This window comes from Juglans regia, chromosome 3 (genome assembly GCF_001411555.2).
Source record: "Juglans regia cultivar Chandler chromosome 3, Walnut 2.0, whole genome shotgun sequence".
NCBI classification, from domain to species: Eukaryota; Viridiplantae; Streptophyta; class Magnoliopsida; order Fagales; family Juglandaceae; genus Juglans; species Juglans regia.
In genome coordinates, this window is record NC_049903.1 from 31909593 (window position 1) to 31929890 (window position 20298).

Genomic DNA, 20298 nt, shown 5'->3' on the forward strand with positions numbered 1-20298 from the left:
GCATCAAATTTTTTGTTCATGTATTTTTTTCATGGAGGAAAAAAAATCGACTAAAGAGACTATATCACTTTTACTTTTTGTTTGTTTTCACAATTATTTTCAGTTCATTTCATTTCATTATTATAATTTTTTTAAATTTTACCATAAAATAAAATAAAAAATTTAATTTTTTTTAAATTTTAAAACAAAAATAATATTAAAAAAATATTTTAGAATAATATTTTATTCAACTTTTAATTTTCATCTCAATTAATCTAATCTTATCTAAAAAACCAAAAACCTCTAAGCAAAAAGAAAAGAAAAGAAATTCACCTGATCGTTCCTATGGTCTCCACTTGGTTCCGCCAATGCATGGTATGAAGACTGAAGAGTGTTGAAGAATGAGATTTTGTTAAAAAAATAAAACAAATGAAATTCAAGATAAGCAACGGACCATTTTTCATTTGGCGTGTTGAGTTGTATTACTTGTTTTCTTTTACGAGATAAGTGCAAATTTCTCGGTCTCCCTTTGACGACGACATCTGTATACTTTATACGGTATGAGCACAACGCTATCAGGGTGCGGCTACTCTGTCGCCCCATTTTGACCGTTGGGTGTGGTAATTTTTTTTTTTATATTTTTTAATATATTTAAATATATTTAAAAATAAAAAAATACATTAATATATTTAAAATCATTTTTTTAATTATTAAATAAAAAAATTAATCAACTGTCAAATGGAAGTGTCAATTTGGGAAAGTAGACTTTTTTTTTATATTTTATGGACGAGTAATGTTAAATATAAGTCTCAAATAAATAAGTTATATAAAAAATATTTTATAAAAAAAAAGTCTAACTAATAAAGATTAGTTTTTTTTTTAATACTTTAAAAAGTAGATCTATTTTTTTATTATAACTTATATGAAACTTATTTATTTCGAGCTCATACAAATCATTTATGGGCTATTTCTCACTCTATCATAAACAAATTGCATAACATGACTCTTTTTTATTGTCTCTTTTAATAACGATATAGCAATTAAGAACATAGAGACTCTAAAAAAACTTCTAATTGTATTAACTGAGTAGCTTACGAGACTTCTTATAGATATATATATATATATATATATATATATGTATCTTTCTTGTTATAGTGATAGACATATATAGTATGTTATTGGTTTAACTTTTGTTAAGACTTTTTTTACAACATCAGTGTGCCCATTGATATTATTATATATACTTAATTGAAACTTTCTTAATGAATTTTACGTACCAAAAGAAATTCAAGATATATATATATATATATATATTTATAGGCAGTCAATTGGTTATAATGTACCCTAGATTTGCAGCTATCGTGTGGCTATTATTGAACGATAATACTACGTACCTAAAAACTATAATATCATAATTAATGCATGTAGACGCCAAAACCTACAACTTCAATCATCGCGAACTAATCAGGCAGAGCTCAAGAGTCGAGCCCCTCAACTCACAATCCGAAAATATTTCAAAGCCTTTAGGGAATGTTTCACGCTTCATTTCAATTTATCTCAATTAATCTCATTATTATTTATTACTATTCAATAACTTTAACTCACAAATTTTATTACTATTTACAATCCATCTCAACTTATCTCAAGTCATCTTCAAATCCAAACGTCTCCTAACTAAATATTTCAAAGTCTTTACTTTCACTTATCAACGTTGTTTAATCATGACATACAAGGAAACATCCCGCTCCCCATAGTAAAGAAATGCTTTATTTTTTTTATCAGAAAATCACAAGAGCCGGAGCATTACAACTAACATTGATTTAAAAATATTTTTTTTTATTTTAAAGGAAGTGTCAGGTATAAAAATTTTATAAATAAAATCATTATTCTTTATTAAAATATTGAGATTATAAGAGAGAGTGCGTGAAAGTATTTATTAAAATTTTTTAAAATCTGTACTATAAAAATCATAACTTAAAATCTCTGTATATGATCTAAGCCACTCTCACACCTCACTGGACCACTTCCCGTCCTGCATCTCTACATTCATAAATATTTTGACTTTGGGTGGTTTAAAAACATAAAACAATTAAAATGAGTTGAAAACTCAGTAAGAAACCCATCATAATATAAATATATTTAACATAAGATTTTTCATAAAATATTTCATACTTATAATTAAAATCATAATAATTCATACGTATGCTTATGACATGCATGACTTATATTGGTCTATCTGACTTGTCTTACTTATCATATTGCCTCACACACTTAACTTTGTGTGCAAGGTTGTGCATCAACTCCACATCTTGTGGCTACAAAGGGAATCCCTAATAGTATTTTAACATATTATGGTGGACCACGCTTAGATTCGTGGCTTGCACATTCATCCATAAATTACATTGGTATCATGCATCTGAATAGACATCTGATTAATTGTCATGAGCTTATCTTACACTTGATCTTATAAATGCTTACGTGTCTTATACAATGTGAGATGCATGAAATACATAATACATACTTAATTAAAAGCTTCTAATCAATTTCAATAACCAAACTTATCTAATAGAACCCATTACATATAATTTAAGTCTAATAAAATCATCAATATTTCAACTTTAAAATTATTAAACTTGGATATCAATATTGAGAAAAGATTCGCTCAAGTTCATATTGACCGAATTTAATGATTTGAATGAGACACATGAAATGAAATAAGTCTTATTATATTTATTGTTCGTTTAATAATATCTAAAATATTTATATCAATAATAATAAATATTATATGTCGAGATTTGTTACAAACATAAAGAGATTATATAAAAGTAAATTCAAAAATTGACGTAACTTAATAGGATCCGTTAGATCTATTTTATAATAAAAATAAATTTATAATGTGACGTATCATATTAAGTAATGTCAGTTTGTAAATTTATTACAAGAAAAATGAATATTTATGATGAATTATTTACAACAAAAATAACTATTTAAGACAAAAATAAACTTATTTTAATAAAAAATAATCATTTTGATAAGAAATAATTAACAAAAAATAAACAATTTCCTTATAATAATTTACGTTTGTCATGAGATTGCTTTTTTAGCTAAAAGTATTTCTTAATACTGATAGCAAACTATAGCAAATCTCTCTCTCTCTCTCTCTCTCTCAATCATCGAGCTGATATGCATAGCCCAAGTTCCTTCACAACTCTTATCATAGCCCTTACTTTCGCCTCGATTCATGATTAATGCTGTTTAAGACGTAGAAGCAAAAGCGTGTATTATGCAGTTTAGAACACCAATGACAGGACTGTTAGGACTTAGGAGGGTTCTGATCTGAGGTGTCCACATCAAACTAAACATATTTATTTAATAAACCTTGATAATAGCATCTAAACGTTTATCATGAATTGAGTTCATGATCTTCTATTCATCATTTCTGATTCCCTAAACCACACACTTATTTTAATTTTTTATATTTTGATTTTTTTCTCTTAACAAATATATAATATAAAAATAATGAGTAAAAAAATTCAATTAATTTAATAAAAATAAAATATAAAATAAGTTAAAATAAATATGGTATGTGGTATAAGCGACTGGTTAGCAAAGCTCTTATGAATATGATGATTTATTATTTTGATTTTTAAATTATTTGGAGTTATTCTCCTCATTGTCTCTACACTACATATTTGTTAAAGAAAAAAAATTAAAAATTAAAAATTAAAAAATTAAATTAAATATATAATATAAAAATGATGAATATAATTTTTTTTAAAAATTAAATTTATTATTATAAATAAGATATTATCACGGTGTGGAGGGTATGTCATTCTCACGACTTATAATTAAAATATTTTTTTAACTGCAAAATAAGAGTTTAAGGCATATCTCAAATTAAATCATATGAAAATATTAGGTACATGAGAGCCATATGGGATTCGTGAAGATGCGTAAAAGGTGCAAGCAGAAGAGATTATGATTGTTTGGTATATATAGGTAATTAAAATCATCCTTTGCCGACAATGTTGAAACAAATGCATAACATTAAAATCTTGTGGGCTAATTGTCTACAGACAGTAGCCATGTTATAATTAGGTTCTTCCCCAGTACTTAACCTTTCTATTTTTATTTTTTATTTTTTTAATCTTATTATTTTCCTTTTTGTGGGCAAAGCCAAGAATCCATCGCTGAACATAAAAATGATAAACCTATTTGAAAATAAAATAAGTATCTAAAGATAAATAATAAATAAGTAGTTCGGGCAGTTTTGGGGGTGGGATGAGATACAAAATTCTCATCTCATCATTACATATTTTTCAAATCTCCTTATAAAATATAATAAATAATTTAACTTTTTTAAATCTCAATTCACATTTTTTAAATCACAAAATAATGATAATATTAAAACACAATATTTTAAACTCTCAAACAAAATATAAAATTCTCATTTCACTCCCAAACATGTCTTAAATATACTCAATGAAGATTGGAGAGAAGAATTTTAGAAAATGATATTTTATTAATTAAGAAAATTGGGTAAAAAATTTAAATTTTGAGAGAATTTCTAGATTTTTTAAATTTAAATTTTTAACAAAAATCTTGAATATGCATATTTTTAGATTTTGTGTGAAAATTATGGGTTATTGCAAATTTCTTAAAGTCAATGGTTACTTCAATTTTTTTAGAGGTTTAAGACATTGAAAAAAAAAAAAAAATCCTCTTAAGGGAGTTTATTAAAAGGAGTGGATTTTTCAAAGAATTTTTGAGTAACGAGATTATAAGTTATTTTATATAAATCCCCTTCATTTAAATAAAAATGATAGTATGTGTATTATTTTCTATCTCAAAATCTAAAAAATAAAAATAAAAATAAAAATAAAAATTATTTGTTTACAATTCAATGTCTGTCTCAAATGTTCCGAATTTAGACGTGAAAATAGAACTTTCCAATACCCCCTTGTCACGCCGTTCCGAAAAGCCTAAATTTTTTTTATTAGAATCTAAACTTGATCATTCAACTATATATTATAAATATTTTATAAAAAAAAAAAAAACTATATATTATAAATATGAGCTTAGACTCGCCGCCACGTTTAGGACTGGACTGGAAATACATTTGTTTACAGGGGCAGTTTAGATATGGATGGATATATGTGGGCACGAAACAAATTCTCGTACCCACATCCGTATTGTACCTGGTAGATTGGAACGTTCCTCGATCCGCGTTCTTTGAAACTCCCGTGCTGTCGTTTTCAATCGTTTGACTTGACTTGTTTTTTTGCCAAGACATGACTATAACCTTTACTACAGTCCAATTAGTTTTTTTAATCTAATTTAAAATATTTAAAATATAATTATTTTACATAATTTAAAAATAAATAAATTTAATCGATCAATATAATCATATAAATAGATTTAAAATTAATTTAATTTTATAAAAATTAATTCAAAGAGTAAAAGAGGATTTAATTTTTTATAAAATCAAATTTATTTTTAATTAAAGTATACAATTATGTTGATTGATTGAATTTATTTTTTATAAATTATACAAAAAAATCATATTTTATTTGAATGAGAGTTTCAATTATAGTAATTGGAATTTCTTTTTCAAAACATTTTAAAATATTTAAAAATATATATTGAAAATTTAATAATATTTACTTTTTTAATCATTAAAAATTTTCTTAAAATAAAATAATATAAATCATCGATCCAATTCATCAGTTTAAAAAATATATTTATTGGAAATTCAATACGACACGTGTACCACTCTCTTAGCCCCACATGGCTTAGTTGTGTCCCCGTAGCGTAATGCCTCCACGTACTCACAAGAGTTACCGTTAGATTCGGTAATGCCTGTAGGATCTGACTTCAATCACAGCGGCAGGTTGGTTTGACGGGAAGCTAACGGTGATGGGACGTGAGAGACCATTGATTGTTATGGGTTGCGGTGTGTGGGGTGTTTTCTCACAGAGTGCGGTGCCCACTGCCATACTGGTATGATAATGAAATGACGACTTCAACGCGGAGAGAATCTTAAATCCGAGTGTAAAAGCTTGCACGTTGTCCGGCTCCATTGTCGGAGGATTTAATAAATTATATAAATTTAAATATATAATTAATAATTTATTTATTCTTCAATATAATGCAATTAAGTTGTAATCCGTTTCTGTCATTAGAGGTTTTCTTTGGTTTCGAAATTCTCTTGTTTTGTCTCATTTTATTATTATAAATTTTTTTAATTTTTATATAAAATATAATAAATAATTTAAAATTTTTAAATATTATAATAATAATATTATTAAAAATAATATTTTAACAATATTATATTTAACTCATTTAAAATCATCTCAATTCATTTCTGAATCCAAACGAGATCTTAATACAACTTGTTAAATTAACGAACACTTCTACTTATAATTTCAACATACCACATCTATTTTAATTTTCTTTTTCATTTTTTCTATAACAAATATGTGGTATATGAATGATAACTAGAATAATTCAATTAGTTTAATGAGAATAAAATAAAATAAATAATAATAAAAATAAGAGAACTGCTATAAACACAAAAAAATTACACAAAGTAAACCTATTTCATAAAATCTGTTAGATTTACTTTAAAATAAAAATGATTTTACAATCTGACATACTACATCAAGCCATATCAATTTATGAGTTTACTTTTATATAATTTTTTTGTTGTTAAATTATTTTTCCTAAATTAATATGATTTTATGATTATTTTTCAACTTCTTTTTAAGGAAAAAAAAATCTTACTTCTAAAATGGTTTGGTACTTTAATTCTAACTTCATCCCTATGTTAAAAAATTCCGTCACCAAACTCAAGTCAAAAAATAATTATATGCACTCAAGAGACCAAATTTTCAAAAAATAATAATACTAATAATAAAGTTTGCCGTCGGAATAAATTGCATATTTTATTGAACCAAAAAAGGGAGAGAGACAAATGTAGAGAGCTTCATTTCATTGGAGATTGGTGCACACAATAATGTTTTTAACCATAATGTTTTTGTTTTTTTGTTTTTTGTTTTTGTGTTGGCAATGTGTAGATGTAGTAATGAAGACAGTAACTAAAGTGGAATGTATTTTGTCAATAATCATGCCTTAATAATATTAAATTTAGATGGACTAATTAATTAATTAATAGAAAGAATCATTAATAATTTTATTTGTAACTTTGTGACAAAAAACAACCCATACAAGCAACGCTACTTATAATGGCAACATATGGCACCGCCAAGGGTGTACATGCCTGTATCAGTCTAATGCGCGTGCATCCAAAATAAACTAAAAAAATTAGAGTAACGTTAGAGAGAAGACATTATAATAGTGTACACTTTATATTCACTGCGTGGTTACTTCTAGCTGATTGTTCTCAATACTCACTTAGAGAGATATGTAGTCTAGATAATGTCACATCATGTATACAAAATGAATGCTCTTAATAGTGACTTCTATCTATATTTATTCAAAAAAACTAAGCAAAACAAATGTCACTCAACTCGTACGTGTACCACAAGATCGTCTATGATAGCATGTATCCGGCCCTGTTTTTGTGGGTTTATATATATTGTATAAAATCAAGGAAGTGATGATTGGGATCTTTCTCTAATTTTATTTTCGATTTCAATGATATATTTTATATAAAGATAATTATATAATATATTTTATGGGTGCTAAAGAGTCCATCTGTCAATTACAATTGGAATGGAATTGGGAGTTGCGGAGAGTGGAAATGGAAATGGAAATGGACCTCCCACTAATGAAATCTTAGTGACCTCCCACTAATGAAATCTTAGTCCATGACACTATCAAATCACTATACTATAGTCAATAGGGGTGTAAATTCAAATCGGAAAACTGAACCGAACCGGACCGGTTTTACCGATTTTGAATCGATCCTGTCCGGAACCGGTTTTTAAAACGTAAAAACCGGCCGGTTCCGGTTCCGGAATTTTTTGGACTGGACTGGACCGGTTGATTAAAAAAAAATAAAAAATAATATTTTTATATATAAGTTTTATACAAAATATTTTATATATATTAAATATTAATATATATAAGTTTTATATATAATGTATAATTATAAATTTTTGTGTGAAATTTTATATATAACATATATATTCATATATGAAATAATTTCTTATTATAATTTATAAATTATTACATAAAATGTTAATACTAAATCATTAAAAGTTTATAATTAATACTAATATATAACTTATAACTATACCAATAGTCTAATATTAATACTATTATATAGTCTAATATATTAATAAAAGTATAAAACAGTTTTTTTTAAATCAAATTTTTTTTTTTTTTATAAATAAATTTTTAATGACAAATTGTGAAATTTATATTTTAAAAAAACCGGAAAACCGGACCGGACCATACCGGAAACCGGAATACCGGTTTAGGAGGGTAACCGGTGCGTAATCGGTTTTGAAAAATACAAAACCGGTACATACCGGTTCGGTCATAGATTTTATCCAAAACCGGACCGGTTACACCCCTAATAGTCAAGGTTGTTCTATCACGCATGTAAAAGTGGGGTACACACCTTATTTTCAATACCATATTTTTGTTGAAAAATAATTATTTTCATCGGTCACTGTTTATTATCCTATACCATATGAAAAAAAAAATTTGAGATGTAAAATGTAGAGATAAATAGTGATTGATGTATAGCAAAACTCTTTGTTAAGACTTGAAAGTCATGTTGCAGAGGTATTTTGAGGTTCTAGTTTGTCGTAATGACTTGGGATCTTTTAGGTTGTAGACTTGTCATTGAGATGATTTTCCCGAAAATCGTATGAAATAATTTTCCGCATGAGGCTCTAGCCATGACCTGACATGTAAAGGTAGCGAGAACCACCCATGAGGTGGTCAGCGGCATCGGCCGCCCACAGGATTGATTAGGATGGTCAACTTGTCCCAACTATTCTTCATGACCCAATTGGTGGTTAGCCATCCCTAACATTGAGGATATTATTTTTCATAATTTTTTTAAATAGATTTAGTCGAGTGTGGGTATGATTTTCCATTCTCAAATAAAACGTTATTACTGAATGATGTAAATGGACATAATTAATTAAACGAATTGGTGCTTTACCTAATTGGGTCAAGATAATCCCACAATAGTTTGGCAGATTAGCATTCTTTACCCACCAAACCATTAACACATATTCATCTCATAATTCTTATCCCAAATGTGCTTAGTCTATGCATGCAAGAAACATAAATTCAAAGTGCTTTTTCAAACCTCACTCACAAACTGCTTCTTCTTATGCCAAGTTGGTCTTGTCATCATGATTTTATTTTGAGTGGTGCTACTATGCCCACCATTATGTGTTCACTCTCCATGCCGCCTAGTGTAAATTATATATATATATATATTATTTTAAATATTTTTTAAATATATTTAAAAAATAAAAAATACTAATATGTTAATAGTCACTTCTTTAATTATTAAGAATTTTTTTTTTTAAAAAAAATTAAATATATGAGTGGTCAAAATGAGTAGATATACTAATATTTTTCTTTTATTTTTGCTGAGGGATAGGATGTAGTCCTGTTCATCATAAATAAAGTTTAGGACTTTGTTTACTATTTTTTAGAGGCCCTATGTACATGGCCTGACATTATCTTTTCTGATATATTCCTTGAGAAATTTTATTTGTAGTCCTCACTTAGAGATTGTATGTACAGATCTTTTATTAAATAAGAAAAAACATCATTTTAAGAGAGATCATTTTGTAATTTTAAAGATAAAATTATTTAGACTTACATTGCAATCTGTAAATGAAGACTGTATCTAACATTGATCATATTCTTTTGCTTGTAGCTTTTATAAGCCTTTTTTATGGATTGGCCTCGTGGTATATAATAATACAACAACTAATATAACACAATTGGTATTAAAAAAAATTAATTTCTTTTTCATTTTTAATTCAAACACAAGATCATAGAGTCGAAATGATAAAATTATTATTATTATTATTATTATTTTAATTTTGATGGTGTTAAAGCTGTATATTAATAGTTGATGTATCATTTAACTTGAAGATGTGCCTGGGACAAAAGCCCTTATTCCCCCTTCTATCGGTGCTGCGTTTTGGGCTCCTTATGGGCCTTCCCATGTCTATAAGATGAGCTGTTTACATGAGAATGTAAACTACCAAGTGCACCCAAACATAATAATATCTAATAAACAAGAAAGACTGATCTTCAAGAGTTTATTCTATTCCATACATAAATATCATCACTTTGGTTTGTTTAGCTTGAAGCGTACCGCCAAATTGCCGTTGTCACCCGAGAATGGTTCTCCCTGAGCATCGATCTCTCCTCTTGGGCTGGTGCTAGCTCCTTCTACATCAGACTTATTGCTGGGCCATTTTTCAGGCTCCCTGCTCCCTTAGAGGATTCTGATTATGCAAATTCAATGTGGAGTTTACATTGCATCTGGCACCGACATTATTCAAGGTTTCTACCTACTACATTGAATGCGAGTCCAAAACTCCACCCTACTTTTGTGAACTCTACGGTCCCAAACAACAGGAATACTTGGCAGTGGAGCACTGCCCGTTTCAATCGAAGCAACCAGCAAGATTACGAATTTCTTTCAGTACAAATATATTGGTCATAGGATTCCGACGTTGGTTCCGACATTATTCACGGCCTCTTATCCTGCGGGAGAGAAAAGGTTGAAAGAGATTCTATCTTCTCGCCGACCCCAGTGACCCACAGTGGACAAATTTGGGGTTTGTCACTTTGTGATGTGTTGAGTTCTTCACCTTCTTCTCACTTTCCTCTGTGTACAACATGTATATTTATAAGTCTCTGTTGAAACTCTTCTTCCCATTGTGGCTCTGAGTTGAGTTCATATTTTATGCGTTAAGGTAACTCAAAAAAGTCTCTTATATTTGGCTTGTGTTCTCTGATTTTATTTTCGTTTATAAAATTCTGGATTTGTATAGAAGAGTTGGATCATGAGTTGAGAATTCATGACATGAATGCCGTGGACTTGAATTGACGGATTGTGATAGCGCATAGCTAGTTTTGTATCGAAGAAATGCAAGTTCTCAATTCATGATATTTACTTAATAAATCCTTGGACTTTTGTGCTCTTTTGAGATGCCATTTGTTGATATTGCTTTTCATAATCAAAGTTTTATGCTGGCTAGTAGATACTTTGATGTTACAAGTTAGTGATATATATGCATGAATGAATTGATATCTTCTCATGGTTTGTCTTTCCTCTTTTGGAGAGGTGAAGAATGAAAAGATGGATTTTTATTTTTACTTTGTTTTTTTTCAGAAGAGGGCACTGGGATGCTTGGTTTTCTCTATGGTGGCCTTACGCATTGGCCATCTGCAACAATCTCGTTCCTGATTTTCTTATCATTCTTACAATATGATATTGGAGTGGCTTTATCAGCTTCCAATTACTTGATCGGTCTTGGAAGCTATGACATAACAGGGCCTGCTGCAGATGTTAATATGATGGGTTATGCAGATTTGGATCAAATTGCATCTGGACTTCACTTCCGGTTGCGAGCTCGAACTTTTATTGTGGTAGATCCTAAGGGGAACCGTTTAGCATTTGTAAATCTTGATGCTTGCATGGCCTCACAAATTGTTACAATTAAAGTGCTCGAGAGACTTAAAGTAAGGTATAGAACTCACATTATGCTTCAATCTTCCATTTTTTTTCCCTTCACTGCAGCAATATCCGTTCATTAACTGAACTGAAACACGGCATGAACCTTTTTTGAATATTAATCAATGCTTACATGCTATAAATATCACCTAGCATATTTGGACATTTGCTTCTTTTGTAGGTAAAATTTTAGCTAGACTCCTATCAAGAGGAGGTATGCAATTTTTTACAATCAGGTCCCTCCATCCATTTTCTGCCAATTCGTTTAACAGCAGGCCAATCACAGAGTGGCACATGGCACACTTCTTTAAAAATAACAAAAAGTGTGCTACGTGTCGCACTCTGATTGGCCGGCCGTTAAACGAATTGACAGAAGATGGACTAAGGGAGCTAATTGCAAAAATTTGCATAGCAAGGGAGTAACTCATCAAAAAATGAAACTGAATGAGTGATTTGTAAACCGGCGAAATCCCACAGGCTGATTTTATAATTAACTCAATAATATCTAAAAAAGACACGCCATGTACCCAAAACTTAACTAAAATATAATGTAAATCATGGAACAATTAGTCTTTCTGTCAAGCCAGAAACCTTCCTACTTTTCTCTTCTTCAATTATCTTGTATGAACTGTACGCAAATGTTCAACCATTCAATAAAATGTTACCTCCCACTGCCAGCTACCTCTTCCATCCTAGACATTCATCTTAACATCATCCTACTTTCCCGAACTACAATCTGAACTTTCTGAGTGTTTTTTTATATCCTTTCATTTCTGTCTTGCTAAATATGTTGATGGTTGCAAAGAAAGCCTCTCATTTTCTCATGATAAGATGGTGTTTCTTTTAGCATGCCTGACAAGCCAATCCACTTTTTTTTAACCCCAAGGAAGAATCTGCTTTGAAATTGGCACATCCTAAACATATACTTCATCAAGGACATGGGAACTTGCATCCTCACCCCCCTTGTTTTTTGCTCTCACCTTGTTACTGATGGTCTTGCTGATTGACATCATAACATATTACCATTTATTTAGGTATGGGGACCTTTATACAGAGCAGAATGTTGCCATCAGTGGTATCCACACTCATGCTGGTCCTGGAGGCTATCTTCAATATGTTGTATATATTGTAACATCTCTTGGATTTGTACGCCAGTCATTTGATGTGATTGTTGACGGCATCGAGAAAAGCATTGTACAAGCTCATGAAAGGCTTCAACCAGGGTCAATTTTTGTAAATAAAGGTAAGGAAGATACCTCTGTTTGCTGCATCTTTAAGAAACATATTTGCTTCTCAATCTCAACTGATACACTTTTTGTTCCTAGATAATATTAGGTGGTACACATTCCACCAAAAGGTTTACCAAAAGGCATAGTTGTAAAAGAAAGAAAAAATGCATACAACTTACCTGTATTACCTGGGTGATGATAATGATAAGGAAGATGCTTTATTGTTATTTTTGGTTTGGTGTTAGGAACATACTTAATTGATGAAGCAAAGTGGTTCTGCGGATGTATATGCTGGATAAGTGCACCACTTTATTTGGGAAGTTTAACTGAATAATCAAAATCCTTTTGAGAGATTTTGGCATCGAGACAATTAATGCCTAATGCTTTAACTATATAACTATAATCAACTAGTATCTGATCAATCAATTACAATATTTGTATCTTTGAACTTTCCATACATTACCTGGTATTTTCTGTCCACGAAAAACATGTTCCTTAGTGTGTGATAACGCATTTTTCTCCTTCCCCTGGCTTATTAGTTTCATGAGGTTGAGTTTTGGCGTGTTTCTGAATTTTTCTTGTTTAAGGTATGTTGCGTAATATTTTGAAACTTGATGACGACTTTCTTCATGGTTCCACAGGAGAGCTTTTAGATGCAGGGGTGAATCGTAGTCCTAGTGCTTATCTCAATAATCCTGCGGCAGAGCGGGCCCAATATAAGTATGATGTTGACAAAGAAATGACCCTCTTAAAGTTTGTAAATGATAAATGGGGACCAGTAGGTAGCTTCAACTGGTTTGCTACTCATGGAACTTCAATGAGCCGCACAAACTCATTAATAAGTGGTGACAACAAAGGAGCTGCAGCACGGTTTATGGAAGACTGGTTTGAACAGAAGAGTTCTCAGGAAGATTTTGATGCTCTCTACTTCAAGAAGTTTAGAACTGAAAAGATCCCTCGTAGAGTCTCAACCATAGTTCCTAACCACAACAAAAACCGTAAGTGAATGCTAGTCAAATCAAGGCCCACAAATGGGCATTACATTTAAAATCTACTCAAAGTTGTAGTTAAATTTTCTTTCATTAAATTATTATGTGCTTTGCTCATCTACGTTTTCTTCTCATGGAAGCCGGCCTGATATCAATTGCATTTAGTTTATGTTAATAAGAACCTAATGTACCAAGCCTGCCTATAAACTTAATTTGAAAATTGCAGATACCCCATATAATATGGATAAGGGTAGGTGGTGTATGAGATCCCACATTTCTTGGGAAGGAGAAGTTCTTGCTCTTTATAAGGTTCCAATGGAGCTCCAATTGTATCATTAACTAGTCATTTTGGAGTATAGGTCATGTGGTTTGGGCCTTCCATTGGGGCGTTACAAACGCCAATGAATCTTATATTCTAGCTTCCAACTGAAACCAATGCTGATTGGAGAACTATCAACACCAATCAATAACTAATCTCCGGGAAGATACATTTGCATTGGCTTTGGTCCATTTAGAAAATATGACTTGAGGATCTATATGTAGAGAAATTAGGCGTATACCAACTTAGAACTTGTTAATACCGATTAGCTCAAATAGACTGTTTTAAAGACTCCTACTCCTAAATTCAAAACAATCGTACTTTTTCAAATTGGGTAAAAACGCAATCACACCCTCAAACTACCAATATGTTTTAAAGTGCACCATTGGTTAATGTTTGACTACTAACAATAAGGAAAAATAGATAATGTGATATAATCTTCAAGGTTAATCTTAACGAACAGTGTCCATTGAAACCTATCAGTGCCTAAGGGTGTATATTGCAACATTTTGTAGTTTAGGTGCACATTGAAAAGGGTAGTAGTTCGCAGGTGCAAATTATAATTACTCTATTGTATTTTTGGATTATGCTCACTCTCTCAAGGATTGGATTGACTCAACGTTTCATATGTGGACCGGGTGCATAGCATGACATATTGTACAAGAACTTTATTTCCTTGGGAAACAGAAATTGCTTCCAACTTCATTGTGTGCAGTTAATTTGAAATAGGAAATGAGTTGATGAGTCTTGCCACCTACTTTCCGTTTTCTCAAGGACGGCCGGCAACAAGGTTTCTGAGTCTTGCAAGTCGGGTTAGGAATGCTTTCATGCAAACTGACCGGCCTCAATTCGTATCTGCATTCTGTCAATCAAATTGTGGTGATGTAAGCCCAAATGTTCTTGGTGCATACTGCATAGACACCGGGTTGAGTTGTGATTTTGATCACAGTACCTGTAATGGTAAAAATGAATTATGCTATGGTCGGGGACCGGGGTATGTTGTTTAAAACTCTAAAATTCCTTTTAAGTGTAACGTTCTATTTTCTAGTACTTGTATTGTTTATGGACCGTTCATGATCATTGGCAGTTACCCTGATGAGTTTGAGAGTACTCGTATAATTGGAGAAAGGCAATTCAAAAAAGCTATTGGATTGTTTGATAAAGCAACTGAGCCGCTGACAGGGAAAGTTGACTACAGGCATGCATTTCTCAATTTCTCCAATCTTGAAGTCTCACTTCCTAAAGTTGGTGGGGGTCATGAGGTGTCGAAAACATGCCCAGCTGCCTTGGGCTTTTCTTTTGCTGCAGGGACCACTGATGGTCCTGGAGCATTTGATTTCAAGCAGGGAGATGAGAAGGTAGGAAGTAGCCGGTACATGTTTAATCCATCTTTATACGGTGCCCTTCAATGGTAAAACACCTACATTGTCAGTTGCTTATTTTCCTGGGTGCATATACAGGGGAATGCCTTCTGGAGGTTGGTGAGGGACTTGATAAAAACACCGAGTCAGGAACAGATCAAATGTCAGTATCCGAAGCCTATTCTACTTGATACTGGGGAAATGAAGGAACCCTATGACTGGGCAGTGAGTAATTTAATTTACTTTTAGCTTAATATAAATATCCAGGAAGCCTAAACCAGCACATTGACATTGTGGAGTAGCACTGTGTCAAGGTTTTGCACATAGAAACCCATGCAAAGTCAATGGCACTGTCTGGAAACCTCACATATTGAATCAGACTACTAGCCGAAGTTGTTTGTCAATATGCCATTTTTTAAACTTACCCTCTTAGAGCACATTTTAGTGAATCCTTTCAACAATCTAATTGAATTGATTTTCGGAAGTAGGAAGCATTTAACGTTTTGTCATAGATTTTCATTATGTTATAATTTTCTATAAGTGGAACACATTTATCATGCGAAGGTGGTTAGAGTTTGATCTTTTGAATAATTGTTTAAGCATTTTGATCAATTTCTATAGATTGGTGTCTGCAGATCAATAGGCCAATACCTTAAATTTCATCATGCAAGGGTTTAATGGTGTTACTGATGCATATAAATCGAATTACTTATGCAGCCCTCAATACTTCCAATTCAAATTTTGCGGATAGGGCAACTAGTGATTCTTAGTGTTCCTGGAGGTAACAACATTGTCATATTAAGCACAGAAGATTTGGTGACATAAATTGATGTAAGGTCGCTGGTGATGTCATTTCTTGCAGAATTTACAACCATGGCCGGCAGACGCCTTCGTGATGCTGTCAAGAAAGTGCTTACTTCTGGAGGTAATGGAGAATTTAACAGCAATGTCCATATAGTCATTGCAGGGCTGACCAATACATATTCACAGTACGTGACAACCTTTGAGGAGTACAAGGTGCAAAGATATGAGGTTTGTGTCACACTTTTCAGTTTTCTCCATTTCCACAATCTTGTTCACAACAATCTGGCATAGCTGCTCATGCTTTTTAGCTATACAATTCATTTTCCCTACTAGTGTCATCATTTAAGCTTAATCATCTGGACAAACACCATTTTTTATTTCCTCAAACAGAATGAAACCCCAAGGTTTCGTAAATTCTCTTCTGACTCGTATTTTGATTGTCAGGGAGCCTCCACACTGTATGGTCCACACACACTTGATGCTTACATCCAAGAGTTCAAAAAATTAGCGGCTGCTCTCATCAGTGGCCGAACTGTTGAACCCGGCCCGCAGCCCCCAGATCTCCTTGACAAGCAAATTAGCTTACTTCCACCAGTTGTAATAGACTCTACTCCTCCCGGCATAAACTTTGGAGATGTCGAAACTGATGTTCCTCCAAATTCCACCTTCAGAAGGGGTGAAATGGTTACAGTCACCTTCTGGTCCGCTTGCCCAAGAAATGACCTTATGACTGAGGGCACATTTGCATTGGTTGAGATCCTTCAGAACCGAAAGACATGGACCCCAGCTTATGATGATGATGATTTCTGTCTGCGTTTTAAGTGGTCAAGGCCTGCAAAACTTAGTCCTCAGAGCCATGCAACCATAGAATGGAGAATTCCTTCATCTGCGGCTTCAGGTGTATATCGGATAAGCCATTTTGGTGCTTCAAAATCACTTTTTTGGTCAATCCGCCATTTCACAGGTTCATCTAGCGCCTTTGTAGTGGTATAGAGATATGGCTATAATATGCATTGAAGTCATTTTTAGAATTTTCCACATCCCACAATGAGAAGTATATAATCATCTACGCTGCTTGTTCTCAGCGAGAGAGCTCCTGGAAGTACAGCAATTTAATTCTCAAGGATAACTAACACTATAAATAAGCAAGTTATGAGCCATATGCTGATAAGGCTGACAAGTGCATGGAAAATTATGTTGTGGAAATTGATATATTGATAAGGGGTTTTTTTGGCCAAACCCCCATATTTTGCTCATTTCAGAAGTTGCCCCATGTCCTATTTTTTCAGATTTCACCTCCTATACTTCAGTCATTTCAGACTTATTCCGTTAGAATTTCTGTCCAACCTTATTGGTAGAAAACATGAGGCAGTCAAGAACACTACCACTTGTAAAAGCACAAGGAACGAATCCTCGAAGGGGCAAAGCACAGAGGGTTTGACCAAAAAAACTATATTATTGGAATGATTAAATACCCCTTTTTCTAGTCAACTTGAATTAAAAAAAAAATGAATTATTTTTTAAAATCTCTTATGTGAAACATTTCCACATTAGGGATATGTTAGGTGTGTAAAAAATGAGATTTGCAAATAAAATTTTTTGTAAGACAAACGAGTAATCATATATCACAAGAGAGGTAATTTTATCGAAAATGAAAAGGGTAGATGGTGATTAGGAAAAGATCGGTGCTACTCTGCCGCTCAGAGTAGCCCACTCCAAGTGACCGTTAGGCCAAAATCACATTTTCATTTTTTTTCAATCTTTTTATTCATATTTTTTTTACCATTTTAAAACATTTTTAAAAAAATATAAAAAAAATATCAATACACTAATAATCAATTCCTTAACTATTAAGCAAAGGAAAACAATTTAAGAAAAATTAAAATATATGAGGTGTCAAAATGAGGAGCAAGTTGAGTGAGCAAAGTAGCATTTTTCTTTAGAAAATGAAAGAATCTTTGTAATTAGACCAATGTCACTTTTCATTTTAGATTTGTCATTTTTAATGACACTTAAGTCTTGATGTTAATTTGATGTTAATCAAGAACTACTCTTGAGATCCATGCTTTTGCTGAAGTCTTTATTTTATTTTCTAAGCAAAAACATATTATAAATATATTTAACAGTTATAGGATAAGTCAACAAGGTGGAAGGTCTCAACATTCATTTCAAAGCAAATATAACATAAGAAAACAAAAAAAAAGATGTGGAACTAATGACTTGATCCCCACCCATTTCCCACAAAGGGAAGTTACATGAAACGGTTTTGATATAGTCTGATAAATGGACTATAATATTATGATTGGAAGCTGCAATGAAATGTTTTGTGTTGTATTTTGTTGGCCTGGACTGGCTAAATGAGACTTTTAATACCTCTTTCCCACGATCATTGGTTAAGAGAAGCGAAAACATAGAAAGATAGTAAGTGAAAGATGCGTCAAATTGATGCATTCGGGACTGTGGGGATGCATGGTATCATATCAAGCGAGATTGTAAAGTTATTTTTTCTCTAAAGTAGATCTAACGTATCATATCAAATCACATAAATTTGTATTTTTGTGAAATCTCTTAAAAATAAAATATTTTTCAATTCTAAGTTTTTAACTTTTTTATATAATTATTACCTAATCATTACTCAAATATAAAAATTATTACAATTTTACAAACTTCAAAACAAAGATAATATTAAAATATTATATTCAATTTTTTTTAATGTTATCTATTCACTTTTACAAACTCTAAAACAATACTTATTTTAAATATATTTTAATTAAATTTTTTCTCTTATTTTTTAAAACTTAATAAAATATTTTAACTCAAACTATTTCATTATTATTCACAAAATTTTGAAAGACTCTAGTATTCAAACATGCCCTAACTCTAATGTTCTAATTTTAAAGGGGAGTTAAAAGTCTCTAATCAAATATAATAAATACTTCGTATAAAACATATGAAATTTTTAAACTCTAATTATACTACAATCCTCTTGATCAGGGTGGGTTTGAATAGAGAGTTCGGATGAGATGTTTTGTTAAAAGTTAAATAAAACATTATTAAATATAATTTTTTAGTATTATTTTTATTTTTAGATTTGAAAAAATTGTATATCCAACTTTTTATATAAGATGAGATGAGATGAAAATTTTGTATATCCAAACCCACCAATATATTTTTATGTGTTGGAGAAGAAAATTATTGTGTGTGTATATATATATATATATATATAGAAGGGATCAATAAGTTAATCCTAAGGAGGAAAAATAACATCCTTTTGAAATGAGAAAGGCTAGCGAGCATTTGTACCGATAGATGCATTTTTATTTTTTTAAAATATTAAAAAAGCACTAAATTATTTTTTTAAACATTAAGAAATACATTTAAGGAAAAGAAAAAGATAATTTAGTGGCAATCGATCAGTTCTATCAATAGACTTCTCGGTGGCCGTAGAACTGTCCTTTTAAAATTTTTCGTGAAAGTTGGAAGTACACATGATACAATTTAATTTAAAACATATAGTTTAAAATCAAGTTTCTAATTAAAAAGTATTTTTAAAAGAACACTGTTACGGATTTCGAATCTGGGATCCAAAATTTATCCCGAATAATGTAATGTTTTTTTATCTTTTTATCTTTTTTTTATGTATTTTTTTAATTATTATAAATATTTTTTAAAAAAATAAAAAATTTATAAATCATTAAAAAATATTTTTTTAATCATCCGATAAATAAAATAAAAAAATCATTCGAGATAAATTTTGAATCTCGAATTCAGAATTTAAAATATTTCTCTTTTCAAAATTAATAACTGACACATTGTCATAGACAGATCAGGTTCTGAAAACTACATGACAAACACATTGCTTACGGCCTCATTGGACCATGTTGTGTTGTCCTCGTTTGGACGAGCTCACAGCAACTGTCCCCTTACAAGC

The 20298-nt window shown here is 31.1% G+C and overlaps 1 protein-coding gene across 1 annotated transcript; it reads left to right on the plus strand.

Annotated features, from left to right (window-relative positions):
• Positions 1 to 10219: 10219 nt before the first annotated feature.
• Positions 10220 to 17603, plus strand: LOC109004194 (neutral ceramidase 2-like). The gene is made up of 10 exons (XM_035688648.1): positions 10220 to 10904; positions 11324 to 11678; positions 12700 to 12908; positions 13536 to 13892; positions 14932 to 15196; positions 15290 to 15560; positions 15663 to 15788; positions 16281 to 16344; positions 16426 to 16595; positions 16812 to 17603. Exons 2-10 carry the CDS (start codon positions 11338 to 11340, stop codon positions 17358 to 17360), a joined length of 2352 nt encoding a protein of 783 aa, XP_035544541.1. The 5' UTR covers positions 10220 to 10904; positions 11324 to 11337; the 3' UTR covers positions 17361 to 17603.
• The last annotated feature ends 2695 nt before the right edge of the window (positions 17604 to 20298 follow it).